Source organism: Dasypus novemcinctus, chromosome 7 (genome assembly GCF_030445035.2).
Source record: "Dasypus novemcinctus isolate mDasNov1 chromosome 7, mDasNov1.1.hap2, whole genome shotgun sequence".
Classification (NCBI taxonomy): Eukaryota; Metazoa; Chordata; class Mammalia; order Cingulata; family Dasypodidae; genus Dasypus; species Dasypus novemcinctus.
Genome location: NC_080679.1, coordinates 123,455,086 through 123,470,244, shown reverse-complemented (window position 1 = coordinate 123,470,244; position 15,159 = coordinate 123,455,086). Strand labels below are relative to the sequence as shown.

The 15,159-nt window shown below is 44.5% G+C and overlaps 1 protein-coding gene across 1 annotated transcript in view; it reads right to left on the bottom strand.

Annotated features, from left to right (window-relative positions):
* MARCO (macrophage receptor with collagenous structure) overlaps positions 1–14,906 on the bottom strand; it is a 35,230-nt gene extending 20,324 nt beyond the window's left edge. The window contains exons 1-3 of the mRNA XM_058301109.2: positions 14,753–14,906; positions 2,033–2,134; positions 965–1,192 (exon numbers count right to left, since the gene is read on the bottom strand). Of these exons, the coding sequence (XP_058157092.1) occupies positions 965–1,192; positions 2,033–2,134; positions 14,753–14,861 (439 nt within the window). The 5' untranslated portion in view covers positions 14,862–14,906. The remainder of the gene's footprint in view (positions 1–964; positions 1,193–2,032; positions 2,135–14,752) is intronic.
* Between the last annotated feature and the right edge of the window lie 253 nt (positions 14,907–15,159).

Below are 15,159 nucleotides of genomic sequence, written 5' to 3'. Positions count from 1 at the left end.
TTGGGCACACCAGCCACTGTCAGGAGACCAGGGAGCCGAACCCTTTTGCTGAAGTTGCTGAGGCCAAGTGAAGGGCCTCCTCAGGTTGACGGGACACGAGCTCCCTCCCGTTTCCACGCAGGGAGAGCCGCTCCCACGGTTCCAGCTCTGAGTGTCTGAGCCTGAGCTCTGTCCATCTGCCCAGAGCTGTGTGGCCCTGCCTTCCACCCTGACTCGGCACAGCCTGGCAGAAGGCCTGCTCTCCTGGGCCCCCTATCAGCAGGACGGGTGGGAGGGGGCAGCCAGCCGCCCAAGCCCCACTCCCTGCTCTGGCTGGAGCTCACTGGGAACTGCGCAAGCCCGCCAGGCGTCACGTCACACCCAGGAGCTGGTTCTGCCCAAACTGGCCAAGGCAGCAGCCCTTCGACCTGGGACAGCCCAGGGACCTGAAGGTACACCCTGGCTCCGCCCAGCCCCCAGCCTGGAGAGGACGGCCAAGCCGGAAGGACACCTCCGCCGTCTCCACCACTGACTTCATCTCTCCTGCCTGCAGCCCCGTCGCCCAAGCCACGGCAGCTCCCTCAGCAGTTCCGGCTCTCCTGTCTCCTCCGAGGGCTCCACCGCGCCTGGCCCTCAGCTGCCCTCTCCCCGCCCACTCCCATGGGGTCAGCTGCACTGGAGAGGCCCTGGGACTCACCCCAGGCTCTGCATGTCACCAGTCCTCAACACCCTCCCACACCTTCTGGATCAGTCTGGCACTTCTGAGTCACACCTGGCCTTGCCTGGGTGCTCCACGGCTGGCACAGGGTCTTTGGGTCCTGGGCTCCTGACCCCTCCACCTCCCAGACCCCTGGTGCAGCTGCCCATGGTGCCTGCAGCTTCACGCCAGCCCCACGTGGCTCCCCCCGCCCTCCCTGCCTTGGCCCCAGGCTAGACCTTGCTGGGGAAGGGGACTCCAGCCCAAGCAGAGGGGAGGCGGCCAAACCTGGGCTGTGAGTGAGGTTGTCCACCCGCCGCAGCAGGTGCTCCTGGCTGGCATGGACCTCGGCGAGCTGGGCCTGCAGGGCTTGCAGCCTCCCGCCGTCCCACCTGGCCCCAGCCTGGGGTGGGGCGAGGGCCGACAGGAGCAAGAACGACGGGCTGTCCTCGGCCACCAGCGTTCCATTGGGGAAGAGCATCTCCAGGGCCCGGAAACGCGTCTGCAGATTCAGAACTGCACACACACACACACACACACACACACACACATTCTTAGAGGGTCCTTATTAAAGTCCAACGCGTTCGAGTACACCCTTGGCATTCCTGTGTAACTGTCATGGGCACATAACTCTCGTGTGTCCTGACTCTGCAGACACGCATTTCATGGCCTGTGGGGATGGAGCGTGAGCACAGAGCTTTTTCTACGTCTTAAATGTATGCACTCCACACTCAGCATGGCATTGCACGGCCAGAGAACGTTCCTCTGTGGCCTGACCATGCGTCCACTGCACCCACCATCAGCCTTCAACCTCCACGAGGTTCAGACCTCAGCACAGCTTCTGGGAATGAATGCACAACGCCCGACAAAGAGGCACAAGCAGCACCGACACGTGAACTTGACGTGCACGGCCTGTTTGTGACAACTGGGTGCCCAACATCCTTGAGTGGCTTCAGTGTATGCTTCACGGCCTTACCGTGTGGACCAGGGACATTTTCTTCAAAGCAGAATCAAGGTAATTAGAGGAGCATGCCAATCAACAGCGCCCCTCCCACCAGGAGGCTGGGCCTCGTTTTGGAAGCGGCGCCTGACTCAGCCCATCCCTGCGCACGCACGGCGCCTTCCACCGATTAGGCGCACGCAGGTTCGCACGTACGGCCTGGCTCTCGCACGCACGAGCACACAGGGAGCCCACGCTGCCCGCTCTCTGTGCACACCCCCTCCTCCAGGCACGGTGGCCGTCCGGGGAATGCGGAACTTCTCTCCGCCGGGGGCGGGCGCGGCCCCTGAGCCTGCGCCGAGGCGGCCACTTTGGGTACCCCAGGAGGGACCCCCACAGGACCACAACCTCTGTACCTTCTACCACCAGCAGCCCGGCACCCGCGGTGAGCAGAATCAGGTAGATGGCTATGGTAACCATGAAGCAGGTCACCCCGTTCCTCTTCTTGGGCTTTCTATCTGAAAACACAACCCAGGCAGGGGGTGGCTGAGTGCGCAGAGCGGAGGGCCCCCGTGAGGCGGCGTGGGAAGGACGCCAGAGACCCACAACGCCCAAAGCTCCCCCTGCCTGACTCTTTCCACAAGGCAAGAAGGGCCGCTGCGGGCCACTCGTTTGTGCATCTGGACAAACACCCATCCATACGCCATTTGCTGCAAGAAGAGGGTTCTCATGGGCAGATGTTGTGTCCACCTTGTTCACTGAGGAAGCCCCAGCCTGGTGCTCGGTCCCTGGTTGCTTCTCAATAGATGTTTATAAATGAATCAATGAATTCACGTGTTTAAGTTTCAAAATTCTGGGAGGAGGAGTGCTCCCATTTTATAAACGAGCAAGACTTTGGGAGTCGAGTCATTTATTAGGTTATAAAAAGCAGAACTGAAACTCACGAGCAGGTCTTCCTTTAAATTTTTCAGTTAGAAAAGTAAAAAATGCTTGATATAGTTAATCCAACAGTATAGAGGGACATTAAAAGTGTTCCTTCTTCCTCAGTCCCCTGGCATCTTAATCCACTGAGATGAGCATTCTGGAATGTGGCTTACTTCTCACAGCCCTTGATCACAAACACTTAGAAGCCCAGGTACATTCAGATACTTATTTTTTCTTTTCACCTTCCACAAATGAGCTTGTCTTACATACAGTGGAGTACGTTGCTTTTTGCAATGAATGCTTTTTCATGGACATTTTCCTAGTTCTCTTTGAAGACAGAAACTTAATTCTCTCTAATAGCTGTCTAATATTCCTTTGATTAATGCAAATATTGCTCTATGGATGAGCTGTGTAGCAGTTAGATATAATTATGAATTCCAAAAATAGATATTGGATTATGTTTGTAATCTGGTCTGTACCTGGGCATGATTGAGTTATGGTTGGGGTTTTCACTGGGCCACGTCATTAGGGCATTGAGTCCCCACCCACCAAGGGGTGGGGATAAAAGGCATGGTAAAGGACAGAATTGGAGCTTTTGATGTGAGGGTTTTGATGTTGGAGTTTTGATGTTGGAGTTTGATGCTGAAGCCTTAAGCTGGAGCCCCGGGAAGTACTTTCACAGAGGAAAGAGAAGACAGCCTCAGAAGAGAGGAACCTTGAGCCCAGGAAGAAGCAAGACCCTGGAAGGAAGGAACCCAGGAAGCCTGAACCCTGGCAGACATTGGCAGCCATCTTGCTCCAACACATGGAAATAGACTTTGGTGAGGGAAGTAATTTATGCCTTATGGCCTGGTAACTGTAAGCTCCTACCCAAAATAAATACCCTTTATAAAAACCAGCCAGGGAAGCGGACTTGGCCCAGTGGTTAGGGCGTACGTCTACCACATGGGAGGTCCACGGTTCAAACCCCGGGCCTCCTTGACCCATGTGCAGCTGGCCCATGTGCAGTGCTGATGCACGCAAGGAGTGCCCTGCCACGCAGGGGTGTCCCCTGCGTAGGGGAGCCCCACACGCAAGGAGTGCGCCCCATAAGGAGAGCTGCACAGCACAAAAGAAAGTGCAGCCTACCCAGGAATGGTGCCGCACACACGGAGAGCTGACCCAACAAGATGACGCAACAAAAAAAAGAAACACAGATTCCCATGCCGCTGACAACAACAGAAGCGGACAAAGAAGAACATGCAGCAAATGGACATAGAGAACAGACAACTGGGGCGGGGGGTGAAGGGAGAGAAATGAAAAAAAAAAAAAAAAACAACCAATTTCTGGTATTTTGCTTCAGCACTCCTTTGGCTGACTAACACAGCTGCCATGAAAATTTTCCTGGAGTTCCAGTTTCCTAGTGTCCACATCAGTTGTCTCCCTAAGGACACCAAAGGCAGGGCCACTGCCCAAAGAAGACCTACCTGTGGTCCCCACCTGCGCACACCAATTGAGCACCTGCTCTGTGCAGCATTTTACCAACACAGTCTTCTCAGACTCACAGCTACCTGGCTAGGCATGTGCCATCAACCCCCTTCTGTGGAGGAGAGACCTGGCTTCATAGAAGTTCAGGTGACATGGGAGCCCTTGGCCCCAGGGTGTTGACTCTAAGGCCTGAGCTTGCCTCCCTGGTCTGGCCTGACCACTGCCATGGGAAGAAGCCAGTGGAATTGAGCCTCAAGGGCAGATTCGGAAGGGAAGAAACCTTAAATGAGCAGCTGAGGGAGGGAGGCGGGCACCGTTCGTGCTTTCGGATGGGTGATGGTGCATTTTCAGCTGACTGGTCTGACACAGGTGTATGAGCCTCAGGTCTTTTGTCATTCTGCGTGGGACCTGTGCTGTCCTGCCGACAGTCTTTCTAGGCACCTGCAGGACAGGACCCCTGGCTGAGAGTCACATTGATGCACTCAGATGCCTCAGATGATCACCATCTAAGGAGAGTTCTGGGAAGCACGAAAGCTTTCGTTAGTGGCACTTAGATATCCTTGGTCTAGCATGGAGGGGCCCCACTGAATCCTCAGAATCCAGACCCACACATAGCTCTCCGATATGCAGTCTGGCCAAGGCATGCCCTTGTCTTCAGGCCTTTAAGCACGATCTAAACTCCTCTCGCACACAAAGCCCTGCTCTCGGCCAGTTGTCTGGCTGCATCTCCATGCCACACCTCCAAATGGACTCTAGGTGACATGCAGTTATACCTTCTGACTTTGGGCAACGAATCTCTGTGCATCGCATGGCTCTCTCTTCCCCCTTCTCCGAGACTAACTCCTATTTGTCTGTTGGGAGCATGACAGAACCTCTCCTCTCCCTAACCTTCCCTGGCTGCCCTGGGGGGTGGGGGCCACCTCTGCTTCCCCGCATCCCCCTGAGTTTCTCTCTACCGTGGTTCAGCTCAGCCTGAATCATGTCTGTCCATGCCTCAGGCTCCTTCACGATTCTCGGGCTGGATCTCCAGCACCAACGTGCTGGAGAGATGACAACTGGACAGAGACATGAAGGGGTAGCTGCAGAGGTCTGGGAGCTGGACATGTGAGGAGTTGAAGATGGCCAGGTCAGAAGTGTTGGAAGAACACGGGGAATCTGATGTAGGGCCTCACATAGCCCTATAACCACCATGGCAAGGCTGGATAACACCCAAGGAAGCCTCACATTAACACAAGATAGATGGTAAAAACCATCTCCTAGACAGCATTAAATGGAATGAAACAAAACATGGGACTGGAAAGATAAACTGCTCCAGACACAGGCGTCTTAGAGGTTAGAGGTGGAAGTAGGGCAAGCATGGAAGATATGGATGTTTTCAAACCAAGTGAAGGGAGCACTGAGTAAGGATAAAGAGAGGAAAACCAGGTATTATGGGAATGAGCCAATGAAAAAGGCAGCCTAAAAAAAAAAAAAGAATACTTTTATTATTGAAGTTCCAGAAAGAGAATGGAGCTGAAAAGACATGTGTGAAAACAGTGGCTGAAAACTTCCAAAACAGTGAAAGACATAAGAAGTTGAGCAAATCCCAAACAGTTTACTCAAAGAAATGCATGTCAAGATACACTGTAATTTATGGGAAGCAGATTTGGATCAATGGATAGAGCATCTGCCTACCACATGGGAGGTCCATGGTTCAAACCCAGGGCCTCCTGACCCATGTGATGAGCTGGTCCACACGCAGTGCTGATGTACGCAAGGAGTGCCTTTCCATGCAGGGTTGTCCCCCATGTAGGGGAGCCCCATGCGCAAGTGTGCCCCATAAGGAGAGCCACCCAGGGTGAAAAAAGTGCAGCCTGCCCAGGAGTGGCTCTGCACACACGGAGAGCTGACGCAGCAAGATGACGCAACAAAAAGAGACATAGATTCCCAGTGCCACTGACAAGAATACAAGTGGACACAGAAGAACACACAGGGAAGTGGACTTGGCCCAGTGGATAGGGCGTCTGCCTACCACATGGGCGATCCATGGTTCAAACCCCAGGCCTCCTTGACCCATGTGGAGCTGGCCCATGCACAGTGCTGATGTGCACAAGGAGTGCCCTGCCACGCAGGGGTGTCCCTGCATAGGGGAGCCCCATGCACAAGGAGTGCGCCCTGTAAGGTGAGCCGTCCAGTGCGAAAGGAAGTGCAGCCTGCCCAAGAATGGTGCCACACACATGGAGAGCTGACACAACAAGATGACGCAACAAAAAGAAACACAGATTCCTGGTGCCACTGATAAGGATAGAAACAGTCACAGAAGAACACACAGTGAATGGACACAGAGAGCAGACAACTGGGTGGGAAAGGGGAGAGAAATAAATAAAAAGTCTTTTTTTAAAAGAAGGAAGAACACACGGGAGTGGACACAGCGCAGACAACTGGTCAGTGGGGGAGGGGAGAGAAATTTTTTTTTTAAATCTTTAAAAAAAAGACACACCATAATTTAAAAATCTGAAGTCTAAAAATGAAATTAAAAATCGAGAGACAAAGATAAAAATTTTGAAAGCAGCCAGATTGAAATGGCACATAACCTCTAAAGAAACACTGATCATTATGACCACAGATGGCGCATCTGAAACCTGAGAAAGACCAGATGGAAATGGCATAACGTTTTTCAAGTGCTGCAAGGAAAGAATTGTGGACCATGAATTCTATATCTGATGAAAATATCCTTCAGGAATGAAGAGAGAAATAGAGTTTCTCAGATAAAGAGAAAGTAAGAGAATTTATTGCTAGTAGACCTATCTTTAATTAATAGCTAAAGGAAGTTCTCCAATCAGAAAGCAAGTGATAATAGAAGGCTTAGAACTTCAGAAAGGAAAGATGAACAGTGGAATAGATAAAAATAAGATTCTTTATTAGCCAATCTCATAAATTTTGGAAATCCTAATTGATGATTGGAACAAAAATTACAATACCATCTCATGCGGTGCTCAAGCATGTAAAGGAAATACTTAACTATATTTTCTAAGAGGGGAAGGTAAAAGAAATAAATGAAAATAAGTTTTCTACACTTGACTCAATGTAAGTTAAAATATTTAGTCCAGTAGACCGTGAAAAGTTATAGCTGGAAACTTCAACATCCGCCCTTAGCAATGGATAGAAAATCAGCAAATCAGCAAAGATATAGAGAAACTTAACAACGCCATCAATCAACAAGATCTAATAAACTTTTACAGAATTCCTCATGCAACAACAGCAGAATACACATTCTTTCAAACATGCATTCTTTTAAACATGCAAGACCATATCCTGGGTCATAAAACAAACCTCAACAAGATGTAAAAGAATTGAAATCATATAGAATATGTAACAGAAATCAATAACAAAGACAACAGGAAAATCTCTAAGCACTTGGAAATTAAACAACATACTTTAAAATAATACATGAGTATAGAGAAGTTTTCAAATAAAACTAAAAAAAAACAAATGAAAATGATATTATAAAGTATCAAAATTTATAAGATATAGATAAAACAGTACTGAGAAGGAAATTTATAATACCAAATGCTAATGAAACAAAAAGTTGTCCTTTCGGAAAAAAATCTATAAAATTGATACACCTTTAGCAAGATTGACAAAAAAAATAAAAAGAGATGGTACAAATCATCAATATCAAGAATGAAACAGATGATATCACTGTTATACATATCTTGTATTCATTAAACCGAAAACATGGAAATACTATAAATAACTATACCCTTTCATCTTAGAAGAAATGGATCAATTCCTCCAAAACCACAAACAACCAGATGAAATAGATAATCTCAATATCTATAAGTATTAAATAAGTTTATTTTTTAATTAAAAAGCTCCCCAAAAAGAAATTAAGAGACCCAAAGGGTTTTACTGGAGTATCCTGACAAAGATTTAAAGAAGAATTTGCACCAATTTTACACAATCTCTGTTTCAGTCTCCTGACTGCTGAAGAAGTACCATGCAATGAGTTGGCATAAAGAATGGTAATTGATTGACTCATGGTTTTAAGGCTAGAAGAAGTCCAAAACCAAGGTGTCGTCAAGGTGATGCTTTCTCCTAGAAGACTGGTGATCTGGAGCTGGCTGCTGGCAGTCCTTGGTCCTTGGCTTTTCAGTCACATGACGATACACATGACAGCCTTTCCTGGCTTCTCTAATCTGCTGACTTCCAGCTTCTGGCTGCTCCCTGTATAGTTTTCTCTTGGTGTGTGACCCTCTCTATAAGGCCTCCATAATAGAATCAGGACCAATCCTGAATCAATCGGGCCACACTATAACTGAAGCAACCTCATCAAAACCTCCAATTTATGCAAGTTTATACCCTCAGAAATGGAGTAAGTTTAAGAACATGTTTTTCTGGGGTACAAAGCTCCAAATCACCACAATCTCATAGAAAATGGAGCTCTTCCAAATTCATTTTATGAAATCAAGATTACCCTGACATGAAAGTCAGACAAAAAGTACCAAAAAAGAAAACTGAAGACCAATTTTGCTCATTGTAGCAGTTTGATACTCCTTATGAATTCCAAAAAAGGATTATGTTTATAAACTGGTCTGTTCCTCTGGGTGTGATATGCTTTGAATGCATTAGAGTCCATTCACATGGCTTGATTAAGTTACCTATTAAGATTAGGGCTTTGATTCAACCATGTTCAGGGTTGAATTCCTGCTCCCTTGGTGGGCTGATATAAATGGGCACACACAAAAGAAGACTCAGGAAGAGAGAAAGCTCCATGGACATGGAAGAAGGAAGGAGAGACCAGGCAGATATCATGCCCATCTTGCTTCAACACATGGCAACTGACTTTGGTGAGAAAGTAAACTTGAGTTGGACTCTTTAGGGCCTTGGGACTGTAAGCTTTTACTCCAACTAAATACCCTTTCTAAAAGCCAACATATTTCTTGTGCTTTGCATCAGCACCCCTTTGGCTGACTAATATACTCATAATCACTGATGCAAAAACCATAAACAAAATATTAGTAAATTATATCCAACAATATAGAAAAATAATTATACACCATGATAAAGTGGGATTTATTTCAGGTATGCAAGGATGGTTCAATATTCAAAAAAATCCATCAATGTAAAACATGTAACTCACCATTTCAACAGGCTAAAGAAAAAAATCATGTACTCTATCAATTGATGCAGAAAAAGCACTTAAAATTCAACACCTTTACATAATATGAACTCTAAGTTAAGTAGGAATAGAAGATAACTTCCTCAACTTAAAAAAAAAACATCTACAAAAAACCCAAATCTAACATTATATATAAAGGTGAAAAACTGAATGCATTCCCCCTAAGATTAGAAACAAGGCAAGGATGTATGCTCTCATCCCTCTTATTCAGCATAGTACTGAAAGTTCTAGCCAATGCAGTAAGGCAAGAAAAAGAAATAAAGACATAGAGATCAGAAAGGAAGAAATAAAACCATCCCTATTTGCAGAGGACAAGAGCATCTACATAGAAAAATCCCAAGGAATCTACCAAAACAACTTCTAGAACTAATAAGTTCATAAACCAAACTTGCATGATACAATATCAACATATAAATCTCAATCACATATAAACTAACAGTAAACAATAAACAAGGGAAAACCAAAATAAAAAACACAGTAGGATTTACAATCACTCCAAAGAGAATGAAATACTTAGGAAAACATGTACAGGGTCTGTTGTTGAAAATTACAACCTTCTGATTAAAAGAAAATAAAAGATCTAAAACCTAAATAAGTGAAGAGACATACTGGGTTCATGGAATGTAAGACTCAACAAGGTCAAATTGTTAATTCCCCTCACCTTGATCTATAGGTAAAATGTGATTCCTATAGAAATCCCAGCAAGGTATTGGTCTTCTCTCCCTATAGAATAACTAAAAGGGCAGTGCTTCTTCTCATCCCCCTCTTAGCTAGTTGTTTTAGGCATAACCATCACCAAAAAAACTGGGATTGGCAATTTATACTGAACCCCATTATCTGTTACAATCTTTCCTTAGAGCTAACTAACAGCATAGAAGAAACTATCCATGCCTAAAATAGCAAACAGATGCTCTTGCTGCTGAGGCAACTGACCTTTCTCATTCTCATGATCCAGTATGTCATAGCTGGTCTACTTTTTGGACCCACTTACCACCATCTTCTTTATCCTTTTTGTGGGTCATATATCTTCAAAATTCTAAATTTATTTCTTCCAGAATCAAAGCCTTCCAAAACAAGATATTAGTCACATGGGGATTTCATCCAGTTCCAACCACAGAGTCAGACTGTCTTTCCTCAACCACAATAGAATAGCCAGAGAGGTTTACACCCTGTCAGGCAGGGACTGTTGCCCTAACCAGCAGGAAGTAACTACAGAAGAATGACCATCACCCTTCAGCATCCCCGTAAGAATAAGGGCATGAACTCTGAGGGGGGAGTAGAGGCAGGTTAGTACAGGCTGACTGGAGGAGAAGACCTTGAGTATAGCCTTCAGGTCCCAGCTTCTCTTTCTAGGCCTCCCCTTGGCCTTGCCATTGGAATCCACCATTGGCGGGGTAACCAATAACCACTGGGGCCCATCCTCTTATCATTAGGAAGGGGGGGGAATAATTAACAGTTTAAAAGGTAACCACGCCAGACAAAACGCTCTCTCTCTGCCTGGAGGAGCCCGCGCCAAATCTTGGTGTGTATTTTGGTCTTTCTCTCCCATTTTTCAGCAAGGTCTGTTCTATCCCCCATTTCCCAAATAAATTCTTTTTACTGGCCTAACAACAACAAAAACCCTTGCAAGGTCTTTCCTACATATAGGCAAGCTTATTCTAAAATTTATGTGGAAAGGCAAAGGACCTCGAAGAACTAAAAACAATTTTGAAAAAGAGAAATACAGCGAGAAGAATCAATCTACATGATATTAAGTTTTAAAATATAGCTACAATAATCAAGCACAGTGTTGCATTGGTGGAGGAATAGAACACAGATCAAAGGAACAAATAGAGAACCCAGCAACAGACCCACACAAATATTCTCAACTAATATTTAACAAAGGTTCAAGAGCAAGTCAGTGGAGGAAAGGTAGCCTTTTCAACAAGTGGTGCTATAGAAATCAGATTTCCTTTGGCAAAAATAATAATGAATGAATGAATTTTAAAAGAATTTTGGTTTAAACCTCAAAAGAAATCTCAAAAGTAAACAGTTAAAAAAAAAAACCTACAGCCAACAGCAATCCAATTAAAACACGGGAAAGAGACATGAAAACACAAAGAGACATTCCACCAAAAACTATATACAGGTGGCAAATGAGTACATGACAGGATGTTCAACATAATTAGCTATTAGGGAAATAAAAATTGGATGTTCAAGAACTATCACTATACACCTATCAAAATGACTAAAATAAAAGATAGTGATAAGCCCAAATGCTGGCAGGTTGAGGAGAAATTTGCTCACTCAAACATTCTTGGTGAGAATGTAAAATGGTACAGTGGCTGTCAAAAATGGATTGGCAGTTTCTTGTAAAACCAAACTACAACTCAGAAATTGCACTCCAGTCCATTTATACCAGAGAAACGAAAACATGCTTACACAAAAAACTTTTACTTGCTTGGTAACAATAAAAAACTGGAAATAACCCCAATGTCCATTAATGGGTGAACAATTAAACAAACTGTGATAAATTAATATCATGGAATACCACTTAGTAACAAAAAGGAACAAAGTATTGATTCATGCAACATCTTAGATGGATCTCAAGGGATTATGCTATGTGAAAAAAATCAAATTTCAAAGTGGTATATGGTATAATTCCATTTATATAACATACTTGAAATAAAATTAAAGAGATGGGAGACTTAATAGTGGTTGCCAGGAGTTAGGAATTGATAGGGGTGGGGTGGAGGGTGCTAAAGGGGTAGCACAAAGGACCCTGGTGGTGATGGAACAGTTGTGTATCTTGAATTTGGTGGTACTTACACAAATCTACACATGATAAAATTGCAAAGAACTATATTCACCCCCACAAATAAATGCATGGAAAATGGGTGAAATCTGAACAAGCTCTGTGGATTGTAGCAATATCAATTTCCTGGTTTGGGTATTTTACTGTCGTTATGCAAGATGTTACTCCTAGGGGACATTGGGTGAAAGTTACATGGAGACTTTTTTGATCTACAATTATTTCCAAATAAGAAGTAAAAAGTAACAAATTTAGGGTGAAGGCAGATGTTTAAAGGGTGTTCAAAAATGTTGACATGACTACGAACAAAGTCATTACATGAAATAATAGTACTGGTATCAGCAAAGATGAATCAATGGACATGAAGTTTAAGGTCCGATGGAAGAAAGTTTAAATTTATTTTCAGATCAGGAAGAAGGGATAGCTAGGTCTGTTGCGCAAAAAATGTATTGAAACAATCAACAGCAACAAAACCCATAACCTCCCTCCCTGTACGTTGTTTGGGTCTTCTCCGTCAGGAATGTACTTGAGATTGACATTGGTGGGAAACAGTATCATGAAGAAAGATATGACTGCTAAAATAGTTGAGGAGTTAGAGTGAGAAGTCCAAACAAGTTATGGTCCACAGACCTAAAAGTTTGCAGAAGTAATAATAGAACTCCTCAGGAAACCAGGCATATCAAGAGAGTAACAGGAAGACTCAAGCTAGAGAAGCGTTCATAATTCATAAGGTAGAAACAAGCACATGCCAGAAATCACATGTTGTCAACAGGGACAAATATACAATCTCTCTTTCCAGCTCAAGTGGTTAATTGTTGAACTCTAAGAGGTGGGAGAAGAGCTGAATATCAGTCCATGAAGGAAGAGTTCTGCTTGTGCCTGAGTGCAACAAGAGCCAATGGTGTGCCAGCTTCTTATGAAAACTAAAGCAATCTTCAGCAGACAAAAAATAAAGAAGTTGGGGGCCATTTTGCCCTGAAGCAAGTAGCTTTATTCATCTCAATAAGTCCTAAGGGGACCCCTATGTTATGGAGACCCACAATGATCACTGCTCATATGGTACTCATCTAGAAAGTTCCATTACACTCCATGACCTCTGTATTAGAAGGCAGGAATTGTGAATGCATATAGGAAAATGCTTCATCTAAATTGGAATGACTTTATCTCTTGGTTAGATTTTTACTTACTAGCACCCGTGTCCCAAAGCAGAAATTGGAGATTCATCTTGGACTCCTGCACATCCCTCACCTGCCCTGTCCTACCCTTAGAGTCCTACTGATCTGACTTCTAACACTGCGCCAGAACATTCCCTCCTTTTCTTCCTCACAACTACTGCCTCTCATTATCTCCTGTGCCAAGTTCTTTGTCCTTAGTGTTACTGTCCCCAGATTGTTCCTCATCCATGATGGTGAGCAATCTCAAACGCAAATCAGTGAGCACCGAGCTTCAAGAATTCCCACAGCCCAAGGGATAAAGGCCACATTCCTTGGTCCCAGCCTCATCCCACTGGGCTTCCCCTCCCAAGTCTGGCCCAACAATATGGAGCTATTTGCATTTCTCTGAATATTCCTGACCTCTACCAGCTTCTTGCCAGGTTAGATGCCTCCGTAATACACTGTGCACATCTCAGGCACAACTGGGGATGCGCTGTATTGGAATGGTCAGTTTATAGACCAGGGATTAAACTGCCACCGCGACATGCCTGTGAGCTCCTTGAAGATCCTAGAAATGCTGAATACAGCACCCAGCAGGTCTTAGGTACACATTTTATTTGTTCAGCTGATTTGACTTGAATATCTTCAGTAATCTTAAAAAATCAGGTATCCAGAATACTGCATTCCCCAATGTTCTAATTAGCCAAGCACTTTTATATGTTTGCTTACTGGTCTTTGTTACCTCATTGTGAATTCACTGTCAAAGCCCTGGACCATTCATCTTTTTACTCCCATGAATGAGCAGGCAGATGCTCATTCCTAGTATTTGGATGAGTGGGGTTTGGGGGACCCCAGGTCAGGGGAGAGAGTTGCAGTTGTTCCTGAATACACAACTCCCATAAACACCTGGGAGGGGAAAGAGACTCATGGTCTTGGAAGGCGATTCTAAGTGGATGTTCTAGAATGGGAAATCAGAGCTCCTCGGTGGGAAACAAGCCCACCGGTGACCTTAAATACTGCAAATCCTAGATGATTTTAAAAATGTGTCGCTGGTGTAACAGTGTGTGAGGAAATAGACAATAGAGTTGACAGAACTTTTAAAACCTGAATTTAATTTGACAAGCTAATTATGAAGCTATGAACATATTCTAGCCAACACAAAATGGAGAAAATTCTTTTCTGATCAATACATCAGTTATAATAGAAGTCCTGTTTAAGAGTTTTAAAGGAATTGAATTAAAAATCCATGACATTTGGCTTCAGTTTTGTGGAACTTTTATAATCCCCTTGCTATGATTGACATTTCATCACAGAAGCAGTGTATGAGAATAAGATACTAATAAAAAAATGGGGGGGGGCATTAATAAGCATTAACATTTATCTAAAGAAAACATTTAAATACAATTTAAGGGAGTTGTGAAAGTAAAAACAACAACAACAACTATATACTAAAGGCGACATCCATTATTAGTATTGCAAAAGTTTCCGATTGAAGCATTCCAGAAATGTCTTAGTAAGATAAGATACAAAATCCCATTATGGTGAAAACTCAATCTTTCTATTGACTTGTCTATTCTAACAATATGAACAGAGAGAATATGTTACAAGGTAAATGCCTTGTTGGGGGAGAGTACTTTACCATTGATTTCGAAGAGCTCCATGGCAGGAACTGTAGTTTGGCCAAGGGCTGCTGGTTCTCTGCTGCTAACCAAGAGCGCTTCCTCCTTGAGAATCTCCTTATTTTCCATTGCTAAGCTTTATAGATGGCCAAAGTCCTGGAGCCAGCAGAAATGCTCTCCTCAAGAGGAACCACTCTAGGAAAGATCTTTCCCATTAAACTAGTGAACTTGGTTATAGACCACACAGCACTTCCCCTTTGGCTCTGATTTCCGAATTTGCAAAATATTTCCTGACTCAATCAGGAGAATGAGTTTCTCAAAAATGGGCTATTTGCACGTGGAACTCCCACCTAGCCCAGCTGCTTATTAAGGGACAGGTTTGAGGCCCAAGCTAAAAGCCCCTAAAACCACCTCCTTGGGCCCAGGC